General features: G+C 37.2%; 1 protein-coding gene across 4 annotated transcripts in view; it reads left to right on the top strand.

Moving 5' to 3' along the window:
- TDP1 (tyrosyl-DNA phosphodiesterase 1) overlaps positions 1–20405 on the top strand; it is a 45998-nt gene extending 25593 nt beyond the window's left edge. For all 4 annotated transcript variants that reach the window (XM_057370578.1, XM_057370577.1, XM_057370579.1 and 1 more), the window contains exons 14-16: positions 59–161; positions 8970–9084; positions 19938–20405. In XM_057370578.1, coding sequence (XP_057226561.1) covers positions 59–161; positions 8970–9084; positions 19938–20011 — 292 coding nt within the window. In that variant the 3' untranslated portion in view covers positions 20012–20405. The remainder of the gene's footprint in view (positions 1–58; positions 162–8969; positions 9085–19937) is intronic.

Consider the following 20405-nt stretch of genomic DNA (forward strand, 5'->3'; position numbering starts at 1 on the left):
ACAGCTGTCATTTAAACGTTTTCTGCCCTGAACACTCACGCTTTGTTTCTCTTCACAGTGCCAATCTATCTAAAGCAGCTTGGGGAGCTCTGGAGAAAAATGGCAGCCAACTGATGATCCGTTCTTATGAACTTGGAGTTCTTTTCTTGCCTTCAGCATTTGTAAGTTCATCCTTAAAGCACAAATCCTGGGATATGACGAAAATCTGGAAATATTATGAATACAATGTAACTGAATAATCTAATMAGCAGGTTCTGTATTTCCAGATTAGAAAGTTAATAGGAAATGGAGTTTATGTGAGGTATTCATAGAATCTTCTTTTCCTACACAGCAGGTATGGATTCGGTATTGCTGTGACTTTTGTCCTCTTACTGACAGGCAATAATATTTTAAAATTTTAAAATATACTTTAAATGTTACTGGAGAGGACTATCAGATCTTTTGTGCTATTTAAAACTAGGAKATGAGTGCATATTCACGTTGAAGATCTATGCTTTGTAACTTGAGAAACAATTTCTAATTTTGCTCTGATTGCTATTCTTGCATATTTTSTGAAATATATTTGCAGTCATGTGACTGTCTCTTAACACAGGTTCTTTATCTCTTTAATCAGGTTCTTTATTGAACTACACTTGCTGGKTTTTAGCCCTGTACAAAATACTGGGGTAGTGAATCCTGTGACATAATCACTATATTTAAGAAAACAGCTTCCCTTTGTTCAGGTTGGGTACATACTCAGATCTATCACATGATGGGGGGAAATGCCAGTTTTTTGTTATGTGGCTCATTCCTCCTTCTCTCTGCTGAACCTGATAGTACTGAAATGTTATCAACAGCAGTTAGTCTATGATCACAAACCATTCAAACATCTTCCTGTGTGAATTTTTTTCTTTCCAGGGAAGAAATTGCAAGTTTCTCTGAAAAAGTATTTGTACGCTAGAARCCCTTAGGAATATTTTGCTGGTGAAGAGTATTTATTTCCTAGATAATGCTCACAGATGATCACATAATGTTCYGTCATTTCTGCTGATTAGTAATATAGTCCCAGATGAATACTTACTAATATTATGACATTGTAAAAATGTTTGCCTACYGTAACTGGATAATTGTAGTCTCTTGGGATTGCATATTTAGATTGATGGTTTCTGACTGCAGCTAAAGAACTCCTGTAATCTCATTCTTGACATTGATAATGAGTTTGCATAGTAGTGAGGTCTTTGATATTAGAGATGTTATTCCTCAGCATGCCTTATGTGGRAAGAAGCTTTTGGAGGAAACATGTATAACAGAGGGTGAAATAAGAAAAATCCTACAGCTTCTGTTAGTAGGAAGCATTGYTTTTTTTATATCACTGAGCTCTAAAGAAGCAAACACCACTCATGTAAACAACTTTTAATAACAAAATAATAAAGCATTGGGCAAACAATTGTGCAAAAATTTGACTTTTAGCAGCAACTGACCTCAAATGTAAATTAATGTTATTGGAAGTTGGCTACTGTTATCTACAGGTGTTGCCAGGCAAAGTATTTATAGTACTGGTGTATTTGTACCTAGTAAATGATRGTTTTAATATAAACATAGCTGATCACTGGATTACACAGTAATGTAATGAGATTTGAATATTCTTGTTCTTACTCGGGCTTTTCTGTGCATTGTTAATTGTGGGAAACACGCTTCAAATGGGTAGAAAATTAGGAATATTTGAGTTAGTCTTTTTGCCAAGAATGACCATACCTATTTTAGATCTTACGAATCTGCATACTTTTCACTTAAAAATGCCCATTGAAACATCAAAAAATCCCCTCCTCCAAACCCCATGAGAAACATTTGGCTTGCATTCTGTCCTGAATCTTGCATTCTGTCCATCTGCTTTTTTATAAACTCTCTTTAAATACTGGAAGGCTGAAATGAGGAGCCTTCTCTTTTCCAGGCTGAGGAATCCCAACTTTCTCAGCTTCTTTTTGTATGAGAGGTCTTCCAGGCCTCTGATGATCTTTATGGCCCTTCTGTGGACTTCCTCTAGCAGGTCCACGCTGGGGGCTCCAGAGCTGGGTGCAACATGCAGTTGAGGTCTCATCAGAGCAGAGGGGCAGAATCCCCTCCCTGGCCGTGCTGCTCGCACTGCTTTTGATGTAGCTCAGGACACTTTTGGCTTTCAGGGCTGTGAGTGCACATGGCCAGGTCATGTCCAGCCTCTCATCCACCAGCACCCGCAAGCCCTCCTCCACAGGGCTGCTCTCAATGACTTCTCTTGGTTTGTGCTCATGACTGGGATTGCCCTAACCCAGGTACAGCACCTTGTTCTTGATTCTGTTGAAGCTCATGGAGTTCTTATGGGCCCRTTTCTTGGGCTTGTCCACTTTCCTGTAGATGGCATTCCATCCCTGAGGTGTCAACTGCCCCACTCAGCTTGGTGTCATTGATGACTTGCTGAGGGAGCTCTCAGTCCTGCTGTGTCCTTGGTGAAGGTGTTGAAGAGCAGCAGTCCCAAGAGAGAGCACTGAGGAACATCAGTTGTCACCTCTCCCCCCCTGGACAGAAAGTCATTGACTACAGCTTTCTGGCTGCATCCATCCAGCCAGTTCCTTTTCTTCCTAAAAGTCTACTCTTGAAATCCATATCTTTCCTATTTGGAGAGAAGGATGTTGTATGGAACTTTGTCAAAGGCCCTTCAGATGTCTAGGTAGATGACATTGGTAGCAGTAGAATTTGGGGCAGATAGTCCAAACTGCAGGAACTGGAGTTTATATAGAGCCCTGGTAAGTATCATGTTTTGATTACTGTATTAGCAGTGTCCACATTAGTTTAAGGCTTCCTCAGGCATATCTGTACAAGCTGTCATTACAGTCTTTCATTACATGTCTTTTATTAATTACATTTGTGATGTTTTAGTACACCAGTGCTTTTGGCAAAGTTTTTTCTTTATGCAGCTTTAGGAGTCAGTATTTCAAGAAGATGGTTTCAAATGTCTGTAAATGAGACTTAATTTAGCATCCTTAACTTAACATAACTCACCCTAAGGCTGTTTTAGTTTATGTACACGCAGTTACTGCATATTCAAGTTGTGCTGCTTAGCTTATGTATTTCTTACGCATACGTTCTGCAGTTAACACTGCATAAAAAGTCTTACTTCGACAACTTAGTCTGGTTGTCACACTGGTTCATTGTGGTTTTAGAGTGCTAAAACCAAGTGAAGCTAACAGAGAACTGAGAACAGACTACAATTTTTAGAAACATAAAAGTTTGTTCACAACCAAAATTATGCAAATTATGAACTAGATCAAGTGCTTTGAATCATAATTGAGCATTCCTAGGCCTCGAGGGACTCTCTCTGAGTGTTGATTTAATACTACCAGTTTCTGATAGTTCTGTTTCTTTAGGTTATTTGATGCAGTTTTATCACAAAGTTCATGACACTTATTCTGGTAGAAGACTTAGCATCACAGAATCACAGAATCATTTAGGCTGGAAAAAAGACTTTTATGATCATAAAGTCCCACCATTAAAGTATCTCTGGCATAGATRTGAGTTGAACCCATGTCCCAGAAGAGGTTGGAGCCTTCATCAGCACCTTGGACTGTTTGGGCGTGCTACACTGGTGTACTTGCATAGCACACACTTAATGTCACCTGTCTTAAGAACTCCTCTAGCTCTGCAGTTTGTGACTTCTGYTTTCTGCTGAATACAAATTTGGGAGTGGATCGTTCCTCACTTGATATCACTTGCTAGTTTTTGTCTTTTTTTTAAAAATGCTTCAAAATTATGCTTTGAGGTTTAGTCTTGGCCTGGTGTGCTAATACAGACTCTCAGAAATATGTTGAATGGTTGTTCTCAATATAGCAGCAGCTGTTACCATTTACAGTTTTAGTTTTTAGGGAAAAATCAGCTGATGCTGGCATTAGATCACAAGCTTCTATTGAGTGAAAAATAATATTTGTACAATAGATTATATCCTGTGTTTGAACTACATTTCCCTTTCCATCTCYATTTCTCACCTCCTACATCTACACTCTTTTTTCAACTTGCTCTTTCAACTCCTGGGGATTCCTTTCCAGAGGCTGAAATAAAGTACATCTTTAACAAGTAAAATATGTAGCGAGAATGCAATGACCAAAAAACATGGAGTTCTGGGAAGCATGTTTCAGTAATTAGTTTGTTTGAAAAACCTTGGAAGTGTCTACTGGGAGGCCTTTTAAGTTCTTCCTTACAGCTTATGTGTTTGATAAGAKTCTAAATAAATTGAGCTTGACCTGTAGTTAATCAGGTCAAATCCTGCAGTTATATCTAGATAATCAAATGCAGACAACTGACAACAGTATTTCAGATTCCGAAGTGCTACATTTATGGTGAATACTCACTGGTAGTGGGTGAAGCTATTCTTTTGTAGTTGCCTCTGGGGCTGGGTGTATGAACTGAATCTGGATGAGAAGCATTATACGTTTGTGATTTTCAGAACTGAACTGCTTAAATCTTTGCTGAGTTCAAATTACTGAACCAGGCACCCTCACAGTCACAGCTCAACTTAGAGCAGAACCAAAACTGAGTCAGTTAAGCTCTTTGAYTGTAACATTAACTTCCAAGGTAATGTAATACCACTTTCTTCTTTGGTATCTCTAGTTTTAGATGAAGTCTTTTATCCCATGCAAGATAGAGTAGGAGCGGGAAAGTTAATATAATGTRAGTAAACCAAGATTTTATATGTAGACTTCAGGATGTTAAGCCTTGCTTTAAGTGTTCACAGGGTTTTCTGCCACAATGTTTTCAAATTCCACTGTTAAAGACACCTAGACACATACTTTCCAAACCAAGAAACTTTGGGTTTCGATACCTGAATTTGTCACTGTATGCTTCTTACCAGAGAAAGGGGGAGGGAAAAAACAACAAAAAAAAAACAGTACATCTGGTATAGCTGAATAAAGTTCTTTTTTGAATAAATGTGCCCAGTGTTGAGGAGGGATTTTGCTGTGTATTCTGCTGGCCCAATAAGCATGGCCACTGCAATGTTTGTGTGCATCCTTAGTACTTTGCTGCCCAAACTAGTAAGTCTTTAAACAGTTTTGCCAAAGAGCAGACTATTTTTCTGTTTACTGTCATTGGAAGCAATAGTCCCGTAATCATCCAGTGGAATAATCAGTTGCCTCCTTTTAGAAGTTACTTCTGTAGGATCAAAATGCTGTAATGATATCAGTAGTCAGTAGGGCTAGCAATTCTTACCTTTATCTTATGTGATTTCTTTTTTATGGCCTGCATTGTGCCTTGTGTTTGGGGAAAAAAAACCCGATCAACTGGAAGGCAGAATTTTAAAAGCCATTATACTTCCTATTCCCATTCTTCTTCCCAATGACTGCTTTTACCATGTATGATGCTAAGGCACTAATAGATGCCATAACAGAATAATAGAAGCCTAAAGTTTTAGAAGTACAACAAAAAATTCTTTCCCAATTGAGACATGTATCTATTAACATTTCATAATGTCTTGCTGTAAGCAGCAAAGAGCAAAACAAAGCTGCAGAGGGAGAAATTCTGAAAGAATAGAATTTAACTGAGGAAAATTTAYAAGTCAGACAAAATTGTTTTAGGCGAGATCCTGCTGATTTGGTTTTTGGAAACAGCAATGAGAGCTGTCAACATTGAGGAAATGCTCAAAACAGACAAACTGTGTGACTTATTTCAGTTTCTATGTGAAGATAGACGCATGAGTTATTTTTAAAAGCATGTGAATCTCCTCAGAGAGCCTTGCTAAAGAATGCATTCCATAAACTAGACTCTTACTCCAGGGTGCTTTGGGGAAAACTACATGTCTTTTCTTTGATGAATATTTCCTGAATGGAAGAGCTCTACAGGTTAAATTTTGACAGATAAGTAAAATAATATTGGGATGAACTGATGGAGTCAAGCAGCATTGGAGGACAGCATCAGAGGAGAAATAAGGCTCTCAGAGGAGAGGAAAGTATAATTGCTGAGTACTGAAGGAGAACAAGGCAGAGAACAAAAGAAGGAAACAAAATCCTTGAAAAGAAAGATACTGAAGTTATAACAGGGCATAGAGTATAGAAGAAATTAAGCAGAAACAAAAGTATTACTAGGTTGAAGAAAAGGATGGATAATGGGGGAAAAAAAGAGATTAAAAATGTCCTTACTTTGTATATAGAGGCTGAAGTAGGTTGTGTTYTACACAGTGCTTTCTGACAGCAAGGATTTCACAGATGTCCAGCTCAGATGGTGCCAGGCAGCAGTTTTGCAATTTTGGTGCTGTTGATCAGGCAAGTTTTTTRTAGAATAAGAACCATCTCACGATACAGCAGAGAAACCTTCTCTGCCATTCGACATTTCTCCCATATGTGCATGCAGAAGACGAGAAATCCACAGGATGTCAGGGGAAATCAAACCTCATATGTGCCACAGCCATGCTGACAATTTAAATGTCWTCTTGTGAGTGGTATCTAGCAATACATACCTTCCAGCCCCTCCACCAACTGCAACCTGATTACTGTGAGTTATGGAAAAAACTCTTGGCAYCACCACCACTTACACAGTTCCTGTATATGAGCTCAAGAATCCCTGGCATATTTCATATTCTTTCCACTACAAACAGAAGTATGGTGATTTGCATTTTTACATGAAATTTCTACCAATCCCTGAGTGATTTAAATTCATTGGAAATAAGGCTATACAACTTGATTGTTGTGTCTTGTCTAAGTAATTATGACTTTCCTAGAGTCAATTTCAAAAACTTCAGATGTTTATGAGCTTTTAAAAATAAAAAAATCATAATCTTGCATATTTACATTGGTTTGTTTTGAACATATTACTTGTTACCCCAAGGCTGAGCTCCACAAAATGCTGTAACCTAGTTTAAATGAATATTTATTATAATACCTGTCTTAAATGGTATAAGAAATGGAAGTTCAAAATGGATTTTCATTCATGCAGTCCTTTAGTATGGATCTTGTTTCTTGGTTTCCTCTGTTCTTTCATTTAAAAGGTGGTGGCTTTTGCCTAGTCCTTGAAATAACACATAGTGTTTCTTACATTATTACCAGCAGTTTGGTCTTACTTTGGGTCATGGGACAAAAGAAGCATCTGTAGTCTAAAGGAGATTTTTGAACTGACTTGATAGAGCTGCTGTAATACACTGACATTGTCTTTGGCAGCTCTCGTTTTCTAGGTTTCTATTCTTCTTGAATATTAAAAAGGTACAAGGCTGCATTCACCATGCTTTGTGTGGTCATGTGCATGTTTCTATCTCCAACCTAAAATGGTAATATTTGATGGTGTAAAACTTCTTGAAGACTTGCAGTATTTTATATAGATGGGACTCTTCAATTCAGCCAGCATGTGTTTGAATACAACAAGATTTTGTAGAGGTAGTTAGGATGCTTGCTTGCACTACCAAAAAACAGTAATGCAGTAAAACTTGGAAGCATACAGTGATGGACCGTAGAGTGTGAATAAAGTGTAAGTTAATATTCAGGCATGAGCTGGCACTGTGCACTCACAGCCCAGAGAACCAATTGTATGCTGAGCTGTATCCAAAGCAGCGTGAGCAGGGCAAGGGAGGCGTTTCTGCCCCTCCACTCTKCTCTGGTGAGACCCTACCTGGAGTGCTGCATCCAGCTCTGGTGTCCTCACCACAGAAAGGACCTGTTGGAGTGAGTTCAGAGAAGACCCATAGAAATGGTCAGAGAGGTGGAACACCTCTCCTTACGAGGAAAGACAGAGAAAGCTGGGGTTGTTGAGCCTGGAGAAGAGGGGTTTCCAAGGAAATTTTGTTGCAGCCTTTCAGTGCCTAAAAGGGACTTATATGCAAGGTGAMGACAGACCTTTTAATAACACCTGTAGGGACAGGATAAGGAGCAGTTGTTCTAAACTAGAAGAGGGTAGATTTAGACTAGATCTAAGGAGGAAATTCTTTACTGTGAGGGTGGTGAAACATTGGCCCAGGTTGCCCTGAGAGGTGGTAAATGCCCCAATTCTGAAACCTTCGGGGTCAGGTTGGAATGAGGCTCTGAGCAACCTGTTACTAGTGGAAAGCGCGCAGGGATTGAACCAGATGACATTTGAAGGTTCCTTCCAACCCAAAGTATTATATGATCTTAGAAAGAAAAAATAGTTGCTAGTAATACCTTATAAATAAATAAGCCTTTAAACTTCTAGTTTGTTCTAATCAAATTACTTGATTGACAGTAAGATATTTTAAATCTCATAACTAAGAGATTTTGCTTTTATGTAAATCACTACATTTGGGATTGTGTTTCTCTGGAGAAGTGGCTAAGCAGCACCATCTGCCCCAGTTACTTGAATCACTTTAAATCTTTCTGCCTTTGTACTGTATTGCATTATAGCTTTTTTCTTTTTATAGTCCTTAACCTTGTTTGACAATAATGCTGTCATTCTAATATAAGTGTAGTCTTTGAAGCTTTTGTGCAAGCAGTTTCAAATCTGCATTAAATCTTTTTATGCCCAACATCTTGGGATTGTGTTACCCAAGATGTCTGAAAAGCATAGCTTGGAAAACTTGCTTCTATAATACAAAGTGATTTCTGGTTCAATTCATGAAAGATACTGAGCATCCAATTTATGTGGTCAGGATGAAACAAAGCAGCAAAGAGAAGTTTTTAAAACTTCTCACTTTAGTTAAATACTAAACACCAAAGGTGTTCACCTAGTGAACAGATAAATTGGTATATGTGCAAGGGCCTGAGAAGGGCCTGAGTATATCCAGTATGGACCCGCATGTGGGGCCAAGCCGATGCGTGTAGTAGAAAAAGAAGAGTTGAAATAGTAGAAATAAGAGAAGCTGAAGTTTTAAGACATGAAGGTGCTTCAGGGAGTATCTAATCTCAGTAAAGGAGGTAAAATGTTTTGTTCATTAAAATAACTCGTTGAGAAAACATCTATTGTAGATTGTGTCTTTTTCCCCAAAAACTTTTAAGTCTTTTCTTTTGTATGTTTGCCTTCTTTCATAGGGATTGGACAAAGGTTACTTTCATGTAGGAGGGAAAAAGCTTCCAGAAAGGAAAGATTCAGCRACATATTTTCCTGTACCTTATGACCTGCCACCAGAACGGTATGGAAGCAAAGGTAAGGTATGACTTYAGAAGAAAAGTAGGCATTTACTACATGAAGCAAGCTAATTTGAGTAACTCTGAGTCAGTTGTATACTGCTATATTTATTTTAACCTTTTTGTGGTGTGTTTATATGTGATATGATACCAGTTTCACATTCTGCTTGTGACTTCAAAGAAAGCAACTATAAGTTTCTTTACTCTAATTTTTTTCTTTACTGTTGTCTAAATTTTGGATCAATAACTTCAATGCTAGTTTTTATTCCTCTTCTGGGTTTCTTATATGCATTAGGAAAATAGATATTCTTTATGGAATCAAAAAGTTTTTTTTGTAAAACTAATAGGGGAAGGAATGTTGAAAAAAGAATGTTTAGAAAGAGAGCGGATGTGAGCTAAAAATCCTCTGAAAGCGGTGTGAAAGAAATAGAGGAAATATGAAAGAATTGCTGTAAATCAGAAGAGTTGCTTTTGATCTATTCTGTATTTCATAGGTTGTATTTCATAACACTTGAAGAGGTATACAAAATCTCAACTGTCTCMGTTCCTAAGACTATCTCTAGAACATGCAGATGAGGAAAGTGAGAAGCAAGCGCAGCTGTGGGGTGATGATGGCTGAAATATATAAAAATATATTGAGGATAATGTTTATGTGCAACCTGCAAWATTTGGGAAGAGTAAAAAATTAAGTTTGGTTCTTAAAACTAAAAGGTTGTAATTAAATTCCTTTTTGAGAAGTTTTGATCTAAGAAAGGCTGTCTAGAGCAGAGCTTGAAATAGGAGTAACAGTTTATGTAAACTCAAATGTTTCAGTATACCTTTGAACTAAGGGATGATGTGGGGGGAAAGAACATTTAAAAGGTAGTAAGTCAATAGACTTTATAATAGAGTATCACATAGTAAATAGAAGCAAAGCTCCAGGGTGATTGAAGCTCCACTGCAGGATCAGAGTCTGAGCCTGGTGCTTCTTCYTGTAGCTGAAGTAAGATGGCTTCACCAGCATGTTCTTCATTAGCGACCTGTAGTAAACAACGGCCATGAGGTTTCCTTTGCTGACTTGACCTCTATTTGTTCACCTGTATGCTTTCACTCATCAGTGCTTTTCAAAAGAGCTCTGTCCAGTCCATCCACTCGTTTTCGTATAGAGGAAATTGCCCCCTCTTTCTTCTTTCTGAACAGTTTATAGCCACTAATTGCAGTGCTCCAGTCATGTGGTTGAGCCCACCAAGTTCCAGTGATACTGATTAGATCACAGCTTTCTAGCTGTACAGTGAACAGGCTCGTAGCTCCTGTTTGTTATCCATGCTGCATGCATTGGAGTAGAGCAGCATCAGCAGGGCTATTGACCGTGTCACTCTTCTAGAGGAACAAGCCCTAATTGCTTTGCAGCATTTCACAGGTTGGTTCACCCTGTTGGTTCTTAATGCAGCAGGAGCCCTTGGCTCTTACGTGTTGYTCCATTCTCTTCCACTAAATCTAGACTAAAGCCCTGCTTAAAGTTCTGGCCAGCTGGTTGGCAAAGAGGCATATGCCTCATTGGTCAGGTGAATCCCTTCAGCTTACAACAATCCTGGCTTCTCATGCGTAGACCCAGGATTGTACAAGTCCAAACCTTAAATGTAGCAACAGCTAAACAGCCAGGCATTCACCTCTTCCGTATGATGCATGTTCTGTAACTTGGGAAGGTGATTGTCCTGCTCTCAGAGCTTACTACTTACCTAAAAGACCTCTGAGTTGGTATTTCCACTTTCCCWGAGAAGAAATTTGGGTCCAATGTAGAAATGGTGATACAAACTCTATGCTGTTTTATTTAGTATAAAACATGCTGCCTGTTTGAGTATTGTTGCAGTCATGACGGGGAGCCATGGCAGGGATCATGCTGGGGTTATCAACTAGCTGTTGTGCTCTGGGATAGGTATGCACTGTCTGCTTGTTAACTAATGCTCAAACTGATGGGTTTAGGAAGGCTTTTCTAAGAAGTCATACTTAAATTTTTGGAAATTTTAAAACAAAGATTAACAGAATCCATGTTTGTTCTCAAGTGTTTCATATACTACCTTCCTTGTGCATAAATATATAGTTAATATTGTCCTTGGTTTTATTCCAGCATTTAACCTATTGTGTCAATGAGTTTTATGCATATCTCAACTAAATGTAAAGGGTTTTTTCCAGATTATTGTTTTCACTTTCTGCATGGAAAGCTTACTTCTCTAGAGAACTGGTTTGACTGTAGTTCAGGCTCTGGGTATTAGCTTTCTCCTGTGATATGTACAGGTTGCATTCAGGTTTCTAGGCTTTGGCAGTGAAAGTGAAGTCAGTTCCCTGTGCCTTTTCACATCTGTTTCSTGAATATTCTGTTGCAGTTCATCAGCCTTCTGGTGGAAAAGATGTTTAAAGAATTCCCATGTTGAGGGATGGACTCATAAAATAATCAGTCCTTAACAATACAGTTGTCAACTCTCAAACTATCTGGAGAGTGATATAAATAGATTTATTTTAATAAAGTCTTGAGAAGCAAAAATGCAAGTAATTATCCTTTCCCCAAAGAAACCATACTGACTGATCCTTATAATTGAAGGAGAAAAGGCTCTGGGGGATTTTCCATGAACTCAGATTCTCTAATCATGGGAAAACAAAGTACATGTCACTTTCGTATAATCAAAAAAATCTTACTAGGAGCAGGAAGAAGAATTGGGGGGAATAGTGAAGAGATGGTCAGGAGCAGGGCCATGCATTTGCCATGTAAAGTTCTACTTAAAAGATTACAAAATTTAAAAAAATACATTGKTTTTTTCCTGTACTTGTACAACTTCTCATCATAGATCAGATATACTTAAAGAATTCTATTATTATATAAGGCAACRAAAACAGTTCCCTAGTTAGTGGAAATAATTTAATTGCAGAGATTCTTTGTCATTCTGTCACAAAGGCTTTCTGTCATACTAATTGGTATTTATCATATTTGACAGGACTTAAGCATGCAAACTGTTACAATAAAATRAATGCATCTTGCAAAGTAATAAAATATATCTCAGGACATACAATAATAAACTTATCAGTAAGTGATGTAAATAATKTGTCTGGTTTCAACCATAATAATGAAGTTGATCCACAGCCTTTAAAGTCCGTTAAGTTCAATAACATTGAAGTAATTTGTTCCCTGTCCTACTTTTCTCACACCCATGTAACAGGGAGGAAAAAGATRCRTAAGTCTTGTCCTACTTTGCCTCGTTTGCCTCATTAGTCAGTGGGTTTCATTCTAAAAYTCAATTTTAGGTAAAACAGCAAATAGGTTCTCTTGGAGAAATAATCATGAATATTTTCTTCCTGTTCTTCTTCTGAAGATTTCTGAGGAATATGAATTGAGATCATTGTGAGACAGATAACCAGTACAAATCCAGGAAGTTTTCTCTCCTAGAGAGATGGTTTGTCCCTCACTGAACGTAATCATAAGCTATGGTGTAGTCACAGAAGGATCATTGATGCACTTTAAGATRTCACCAGTAGGGAAATTATAGTATATTGTCTCCATGACACATACTTAGTTTTCCTGTTGCTTTAATTTAGTTTTCATCTGTATTTCAGACTTGCACAGAGACATGTTATACAATACACGAACAGGTAAACTCTAGCTACTTCTGCCAGAGTCATTTGATCTCCTTGAAGCAAACGAAGAATAAAATGTAWCTGAGTCTCAAACCGAAGCTGGTAGGAGCATAGTCACTTCAAGTTGTGATGGGGAGTTTGTAAGATTTCTTCTGTGAGAGAAATCATACCAGAAGCATTTTTAAGCAGCTTGACTACATAGGATGATATAAAAAATTTTAAAAAACCACCAAGCATCCAATTAAAGCTACCAGAAAACACCATAATGCTTGAAAAAAATATATTAGGACCTAAAAATGCTAGAAAATAATGATTGTGCAATCGATTAGCTCAATGAATAGTGAATCTATGGTTTATATATACTGTAAAAGATACTGTTTTATTATGATACAGTATTTTGGGCTACTTCATTTGGTGTTTTTCCCAGTGAGTTGCACAACTTTCTAGTTACATGTAAGTGTGATGAGATTTCTGAGTAATTGGCTCTGTTTTCTGCTTTTTTAGGGTGATGTGAGCAGGTGAAACATTTCTCTATTACTCTGCCAGATTTTAGATTTATTCATCTTGTGTACTTGTTGCAGGACTCTTAAGCACTATAGAAAAGGGGATGAACTAAAAATAGATCTATCAGCAGTTCCTTGAGTTATGACTGGGTTACAAGCAAGAGTTTATAAAAGCTTTTTCTGAGCTCTCGGTGCAAAATGCTCTGAAGTTTCTTAAACCCTCTGGAAAAGAACCCTGCAAAATAGTGGGGTAAATGCATTCTGATAAAYCAGTTCTTTCTAATTTAATTTTAAGTGTATATTTTTAAATCAAAGAAAGAAAGTATTAGCTGAATAATAGTATATAGAAGATAAATGTGTATGCATGAAAAAAAAAGATAYCTTCCAACTTGGTTGAGATGAATCTAAATTTAGAGTGAAGCTACATATTAGTCTCTACATGCCAGTTACATGAATTATATTGGTTGTTTTGCCCTTTTCTGAAGATTTATTTCCTGAACAACTCTCACAACTTGTAAAAATGTATTAAGATGTATTTCATTATTGTCTAGTGGGAAAATCTGTTTTACTGGGGGTTAAAGCTGTCAAATCTCATGCTGGAAAAACAGTGAGGAGGCTGGAAAATGGTGGGGAAATGAGATGAAAATTAGCTTTAATTCAAGTTGAAGCATTGTGCAGAAATTGACAGTCCACTTAACAATTCATTAATTCTCTAGCYGAAATTTTCAACTTCTGACAGCTCTGATTTCATTAAGGATTCACAAAAGGATCTTTAACTTATCTCACAAGAACAGCTCTCTCCCTTGTGAAGGGCCCTGCTCACTGTTCAGTGTTCCATTGCCACACTTACATGGAAGAGCAAATTGGCCTTTTTCTTGTAACTTCAGATGTTCAGTGCTTGATATTTTGTCTGGTTTTCAATGAGTGGGATTTGGGAGTATGGTGAAATTACATGTGGTAAATATTTTTAGTGATTTCAGGAAACTAGTAACACTGCATCTCATTTAGTACGATATTAACTGTTGTGCTGCATAAAAGGAAAAAAGACTTCATGGTTCATTTGCCTCCAGCTCTGGTAGGTTTAGATATCTGTGTTCCCTAAAGAGTTGAATGAATTTTCATTTATCCTGCTTTGGGCTAGTGGCACACTGGTTAAAAGAGGAGATCGGTGTTTYGTCCAGTAAAGCTATAGGAATTGTTTATTACTCTGAGCCCCCTTTGCTGTATCCTCAGGAGGTCAGGTACAATATGGAAAAATGTCACTGCATGTGGTCTCTACCTTTCCCACCTTTGTTTCTTGTTCTAAGTTCTAGAATATTCCACCTTGTCTATTAAGTAGTTAAAATATTTTTCAAGAAATTGAGGAAGAAGACTTCTGGGAAAGTAATTAATATTTTTTCAATGACCACTTTTTTTTTTCTAATTAATATTGCATTKCTGCATGAAACCTATGTACTTTCTAGGGTTTAGGAGAACTAAACTAGCAGCATCCTATGTAAATTTTTAGAGAACTTCAAGTACTTTCAGTATGCTTAATATGGTATAAAGCCTGAGAGAATATTCTTTCTTCTTAGTAGATGACAACTAGAAGCTACTCCTATTTCTAGTGATTCTAATACATTGAATAGAAAATTTCACTTATTTAACATTCAGAGCAATGGTAAATGTAAATCTGAGTATGTTTAGAAATTTTATTTTCAATTTTTCAAGCAGCAAGTATATTTTGTCATTGTAATTCATAGCCCAGCGTGAAGGGCAGGAAGCCAGAGCTGAAACCAATCTTATCTGTGTTGGCATCTGTTTCCATCCTTAGCAGAGCCAAAGCATTATTATCGACTGGTAAACCTACAGTTTGAGATTGAAATTCTCATAAATGCAGCTTGACATCAGACACTTCCTCAGATGTCCTCCCAGAGTCCAAGTGTAACATATGAGTACACTTGTTATCCCAGCTGTYTATAATGATCACAAAGAAATTAACACTTTGCACGAGAAGAAACTTGAGTTACAGTCACTTTTTAGGTTGACCACTTGTATGTAATGTCTTCATCTGGTGGCAGACTTGAAGACTAGAAGGAGCCACTTGATTGTCTGATCTGCTTTGCTACATCTTACTAGCCAGTTTCTTGGAGCTCAAAGTTCATGCTTGGCTAGGGGAGATGTGCTTCAGATTATTCGTCAGTAGCATCGTATGAGATGGCAAATTCACCAGATGATTAATATTTTGCTTCAATTGTTGGTCAATTCAAGAATTTAAAAATTTGGTTTAGTTTGGTTATTTTTTTGCAGGGTAGATCTGTGATGCCCTGTCTAGTTATGGAACTTACATGTGATTTGAGCCATCTTGTGCAGAGTGCAAGGTTTGTAGTTGAACTCTGAAGAAATGGACCAGTATGACATCCTGACAGATGAGAGTTAAAGTTACACAGAGGACTTCTGCCTGGGCATTTTCCATTTAGAGTATTTCTTCCCAGCTGCTTTAAATTACCAGCACAAAAGTGTTACATTATGCATGATATACATAGCTTGCATGTTTCTTGCTGTCGGAAATAACATGCATGTTTCACATCTCGCAGTTTTAAAATAAAGAATAAGATAATGCCTATTCTGTTGTGACAAAGGACCTCATTATTTTTTAGCAGGCAACATGTGTTGCGTGCAACATGTACATTATTAACTCTTTTCATATTGCTGTTTTGAGCAATTGTAGTTGATCACCTCTAATAGTCAGCTGAACAGCTGAAGGCCATTTGTGGGCAGCACATGTGTCTTTAGGGCAAAACAATTAAAGAATTTTAAAAATTATCTGTACTAGTACAGATATTATCTTATTATCTGACAGTACTAGTTTATATCTAAACAAATAAACCATATAGATACATCAGTTTCCTGAAGGCTTCTGTAGATAGATCAGGCTGTCATTATAAAAAAGCCTATCACAAAGCTSAGTGTATCAATGGTACTAAGATAAATGAACCCTATAGATTAGAGGTATAATTTGAGAGTTTTTTGGAAGGGAAGCTGAAAGTTATCTAGTCTGGTATTTGGGAAACATGCACACAACAACCTATCTTACTTAGCAAGATGTCTTCATAAATAAAATTTCCTTGTGTCTTTGATAGTACTAGGATTTTTATTTCCTTGTAGAATCTTTCCGATGAGTACAACAATTTGGTTGTGTAAGATTCTTGTTGTATAACATTATCTTCTCATTGAACTCTATCATTGCATCTCAGTTGCAATATTGCTATTACCTCTCTTACCAATACAAGTTGCCTGCTGTAGTTGAGGAATTTCACTTAATTTGTGGATAGATATTATTAGATATTACACAGCTTACTGACTAAGAAAATCATCTGTTGTGTGAAGGGAACTCAGAACTTTTAATTGTTAAGTATATCAAGATTTTTTTTATAACAATTTGGGCGAGGCCTAAGAAAAGTCCGAATTACCACTTCTTTTTTTTTTTTTTCCCCTCATCACATCAACACTTTGAGAAAAAAAGCAAATCCTGTGTTTAAAACTTTAGTACTGGCTCGTGCTTTTTTCCCTCTCTTTCTCCCTAACAAGTGGTCATTGTCCTGGCCTTCACTAATCGTTTCCTTGTTTGTGATTATTATAGATAGATCCCACATCTATTCCCCATCTGCCTTTCCTCCTTCTTGAGATATTTAAGTATGATTTTTGCATTGAGAGGAACGAGATTAGCTCCTTTTTAAATGCTATGTTTATCCAAAGGGAGGGGAAGAGAGAGACTGAAGTGTAGTGTGCACCTTTTTCAAATGCTTAAAGAACAACTTTCCAGATTCATGTAGCAGAAGTGTGTTTGCTATGTTAGAATGTGTATGTACAGTGACTTGACTGTATAGAATGTATATGTAGAACAGTGCTGGTTATTTGTGAGTAACCTTTCTCTATATGTGAATACTTTTTACTTTGAAGCTACCTTTTTCAATTAAGTTGATGTAAGAATCCAGTCTCTGGGTTTAGAAACCAACCAGGAGGGCTGTCATTCAGATCTCCACTCACAACACAAAAGACACCTGTAGGAAGAGAATCACAAAGATTTTTCATTGTGTTYTATACTTTGCTATTCAATTGTATGTTCCTGGCTTTGACTGTACTGCCATCTATCATATTTATGAGAACATGAGGGTTTGAGGTGGCCTGCCAGCATGGATTCTTTGAGTCACTAATCAGGTGTTACTCAAAAAGAACTTGCCTTGTTCTCCAGAGCCTCTATCTTTAGGTAAAATGTGGTAGTGTATTCAGTTATGAATGTTCAGAAATCCGAGTATAACTGAAACAGTGCTCCACCTGAGCTTTCTGATAATGTTGAAGTAGCAGTGGGACTGGAAAGGTCCTGTTTATTTTACTGAGTCAGAGTGCTGACTCTATTGCTAGAGTTCTGCTGCTTGAACATGAGGCAAGAGCAAAGCTGTGAGGTGCCAGCCTAGTAGATAACACTAACTCCACTGAGGTACAGTTGAGAGAAAATTGGGATATCAGAAATGAAGCACTGAACTAGAAATGTGTGGAAGGTAGGTATGTTAAGGACACTTAAATAAATTCTTAATGGGGGTTTTATTTCCTCCCCCCCCCAAGAAGGTGAAAGGAATTAACTTTGAGAAGTTTGGCAGTCCTTATGTTTGCAACTGTGAGCAGCTGCAGTCATACARTATTTGTACACAGTCATTGTCCTTCTCTTGCTGATATAGCTCCTGTTAAAAGTGATGACTAATTTTAAGTTGGATCTGACATTTCAAAAATAACTGAATTATAATTTATATCAGCAATAATTCTACACATGGCWTATTAAAATACTGCCAGGTGTTTTATAAAATCAACAGCATCCCATTAACAGAACAAAGTTCCAAGCACATTAATAGCTGTCTTGAGAAAATTTTGTTTAGATAATCACAATTAGAAAGAACTAAATTAGGTATTGTGGCCTCTCAGCATACTTAAGGGGGTGACTGAAGTTATTTCTGTACATCTTAAGTCTTCCTCTGCCTGCATGTTTTGCTGAATTAAGCAGAGTAACTGCCAGATGGTAGGGAAGTAGGGAAGATGGATAGGTCCAAGCTGCTTAATATACTCTGAGTGACAGATTCCAGTGCTTGAGTGGGACTGGATTTATTCTGATGTCGTAGATAGAGGTCAGTGTTCAAATCTGAATGTATGCTTGAAATCCTCAGTGCTTTTCCCAACATTTGCTGTATTCTGTACCCATTTTAACTGTTAATGTTTACTATGTGGTAAACACCTAAAATACAAAAGGTACATGTGGCTCTCCAGCAGAAGACTGATAGAAGAAGCTTAGGGAAATAATGGTGCTATTTTTTTTCTTTTTTAAGAGATCACTCGAAAGTCTGGATATCCTCCAGTTGAGCCAGAAACCTRGAGAGCTTTTTTTGGCAGTGCACTATGAGTTATGTGGTAGAGTTTCTTCTAGTTTCTGATGCCTTTTATTTTTTATGTGCTTTGAAATCATCTGTCCACTGTAACAAAAAGCCCAATCAACTACCCTATTGCCTTCTTCCTGCTGTAAGCAGACATTTTAAAAAAATTTGCGTAGCTGGGATATGTTTCACTGCAACATACAGAACTACAGTATGAAAATTAAGGACACTCTAGTAGCAAGTAATCATGACTACTTGGTAGCAATGGTCTCTCTGCCCCATGTTTAATTGTCATGGTACTTGCCACAGTGTGTTCTTGTGTAATTTATACAACCCTTCATTACTGTTTTTGTCACTTTCTTACTCTCCTTGCTACAGTAATTCTCACTTCCTGTATTGTCAGAGTTGTCATTGGATCCTGTAAACTTAAAGTTGGACAACGGTAATTCTAATCAATAGCTATTCTTGTCATCCTTGGTGCAATTCAGTTTTATCTRTGTATTGTACAGATTTTTATCACTGTCATTCCTTCAGGGTCATTTTGTAGATTAAGAGAAGAAACAAGCTAAATTTATATAAACTTCTTAATTGAGAAAACTCACTGAAAAAAGGGTTGAAGGATTTTTCTCTATTTCAGTRGGAGTAGCCTGAGAGAAGTAGAATAATAGCTTGGATTCATAGAAGAGCTGCATTTCTGCCACATGTATGTGGTAGGAGGAAGAGCATAGAGCAGGTTGCAGAGCTGAGAGTTAACTCCTGGTGTGTTGCCTTTTCTTTTTCCCAAGAGTGGGAAGAGCTTCTGTATACTGAGAAGTGGAATGTGGTGCAAGCTAGTTGTTCATCTGAACATTTAATGTTTGAAAAAGTGAGGGGTAAATGTGAACTTTTCAGAGGTCAGGCAGTGTCATTCTTAGGTACTGAATTCTTACTGTCCCTGTGAAAAATATTAGTACGTTAATTAATATTTTTTAAAATATTTAGTGCTTATTTAGAATTCCACTGGGTTAAGAGATGCAGCACAAAACTTGCTGGCACTGGGCCAAACCACATTTTCCTGCATTACTGTTCTTGTATCTTGTCTGAAATATAATTCTTATACAGCTGGTGAGGAGCATGTTGGGTTATAACTATATTTAAAATATTTGAGGGGAAAGCAAGGCCTTTTGAAAACTCCGTATCTTACAGTTTTTAAAAAAAGCTGAAAAAAAATTTCTACTAAACTGAAATTGCACATGCTGTTATCTGAAAATCAGTAGGAATTCTGACCTTCCTCTTCCTCCAAAGGGAAAAGAGGAAGAGAATTGAAATTTTGCATTTCATAAATGAATTTGTCATAAGYATGGTTTTGTTTTGGTTTACAGATCAGCCATGGATTTGGAATATTCCTTACACTGATGCCCCTGATACACATGGAAATATGTGGGTTCCATCATGAATGTTTCCAGTACTCTGTGATGTTCCACATGCTGGAACTGAGCCTGCCATGATGCTTGCAAAACTGTATTTTTGTTCTGTTAGCTATAATGTCTGCTATAATGACTAATTTGTACTTGAAAAAAACGTTAAAATGTTAATAAGGGAGAGTTCTTGGTGAATCAATAACCATTTTAGTACAAGTGAACCTGCATTTTTGAATACCTTTTTATATGCTTTTTCTTTACTGTGGTTCCTAATACGGTTTTCAAGATGAGAACTGCTCTCAGAGAGTCTCTGCATTTTTAGCTGTAATTAATTTAAAAATTACTGTTCTGTGAGACTGKCAGTTGACCCCTGTAGCTGGAATAAAAGTTACTATATGTAAAATTTAAATGAAAATAAAGGCAATCTTG

This window comes from Malurus melanocephalus, unplaced genomic scaffold (assembly GCF_030028575.1).
Source record: "Malurus melanocephalus ecotype Western Australia unplaced genomic scaffold, MMel_1.1 scaffold_129, whole genome shotgun sequence".
Taxonomy (NCBI): domain Eukaryota; kingdom Metazoa; phylum Chordata; class Aves; order Passeriformes; family Maluridae; genus Malurus; species Malurus melanocephalus.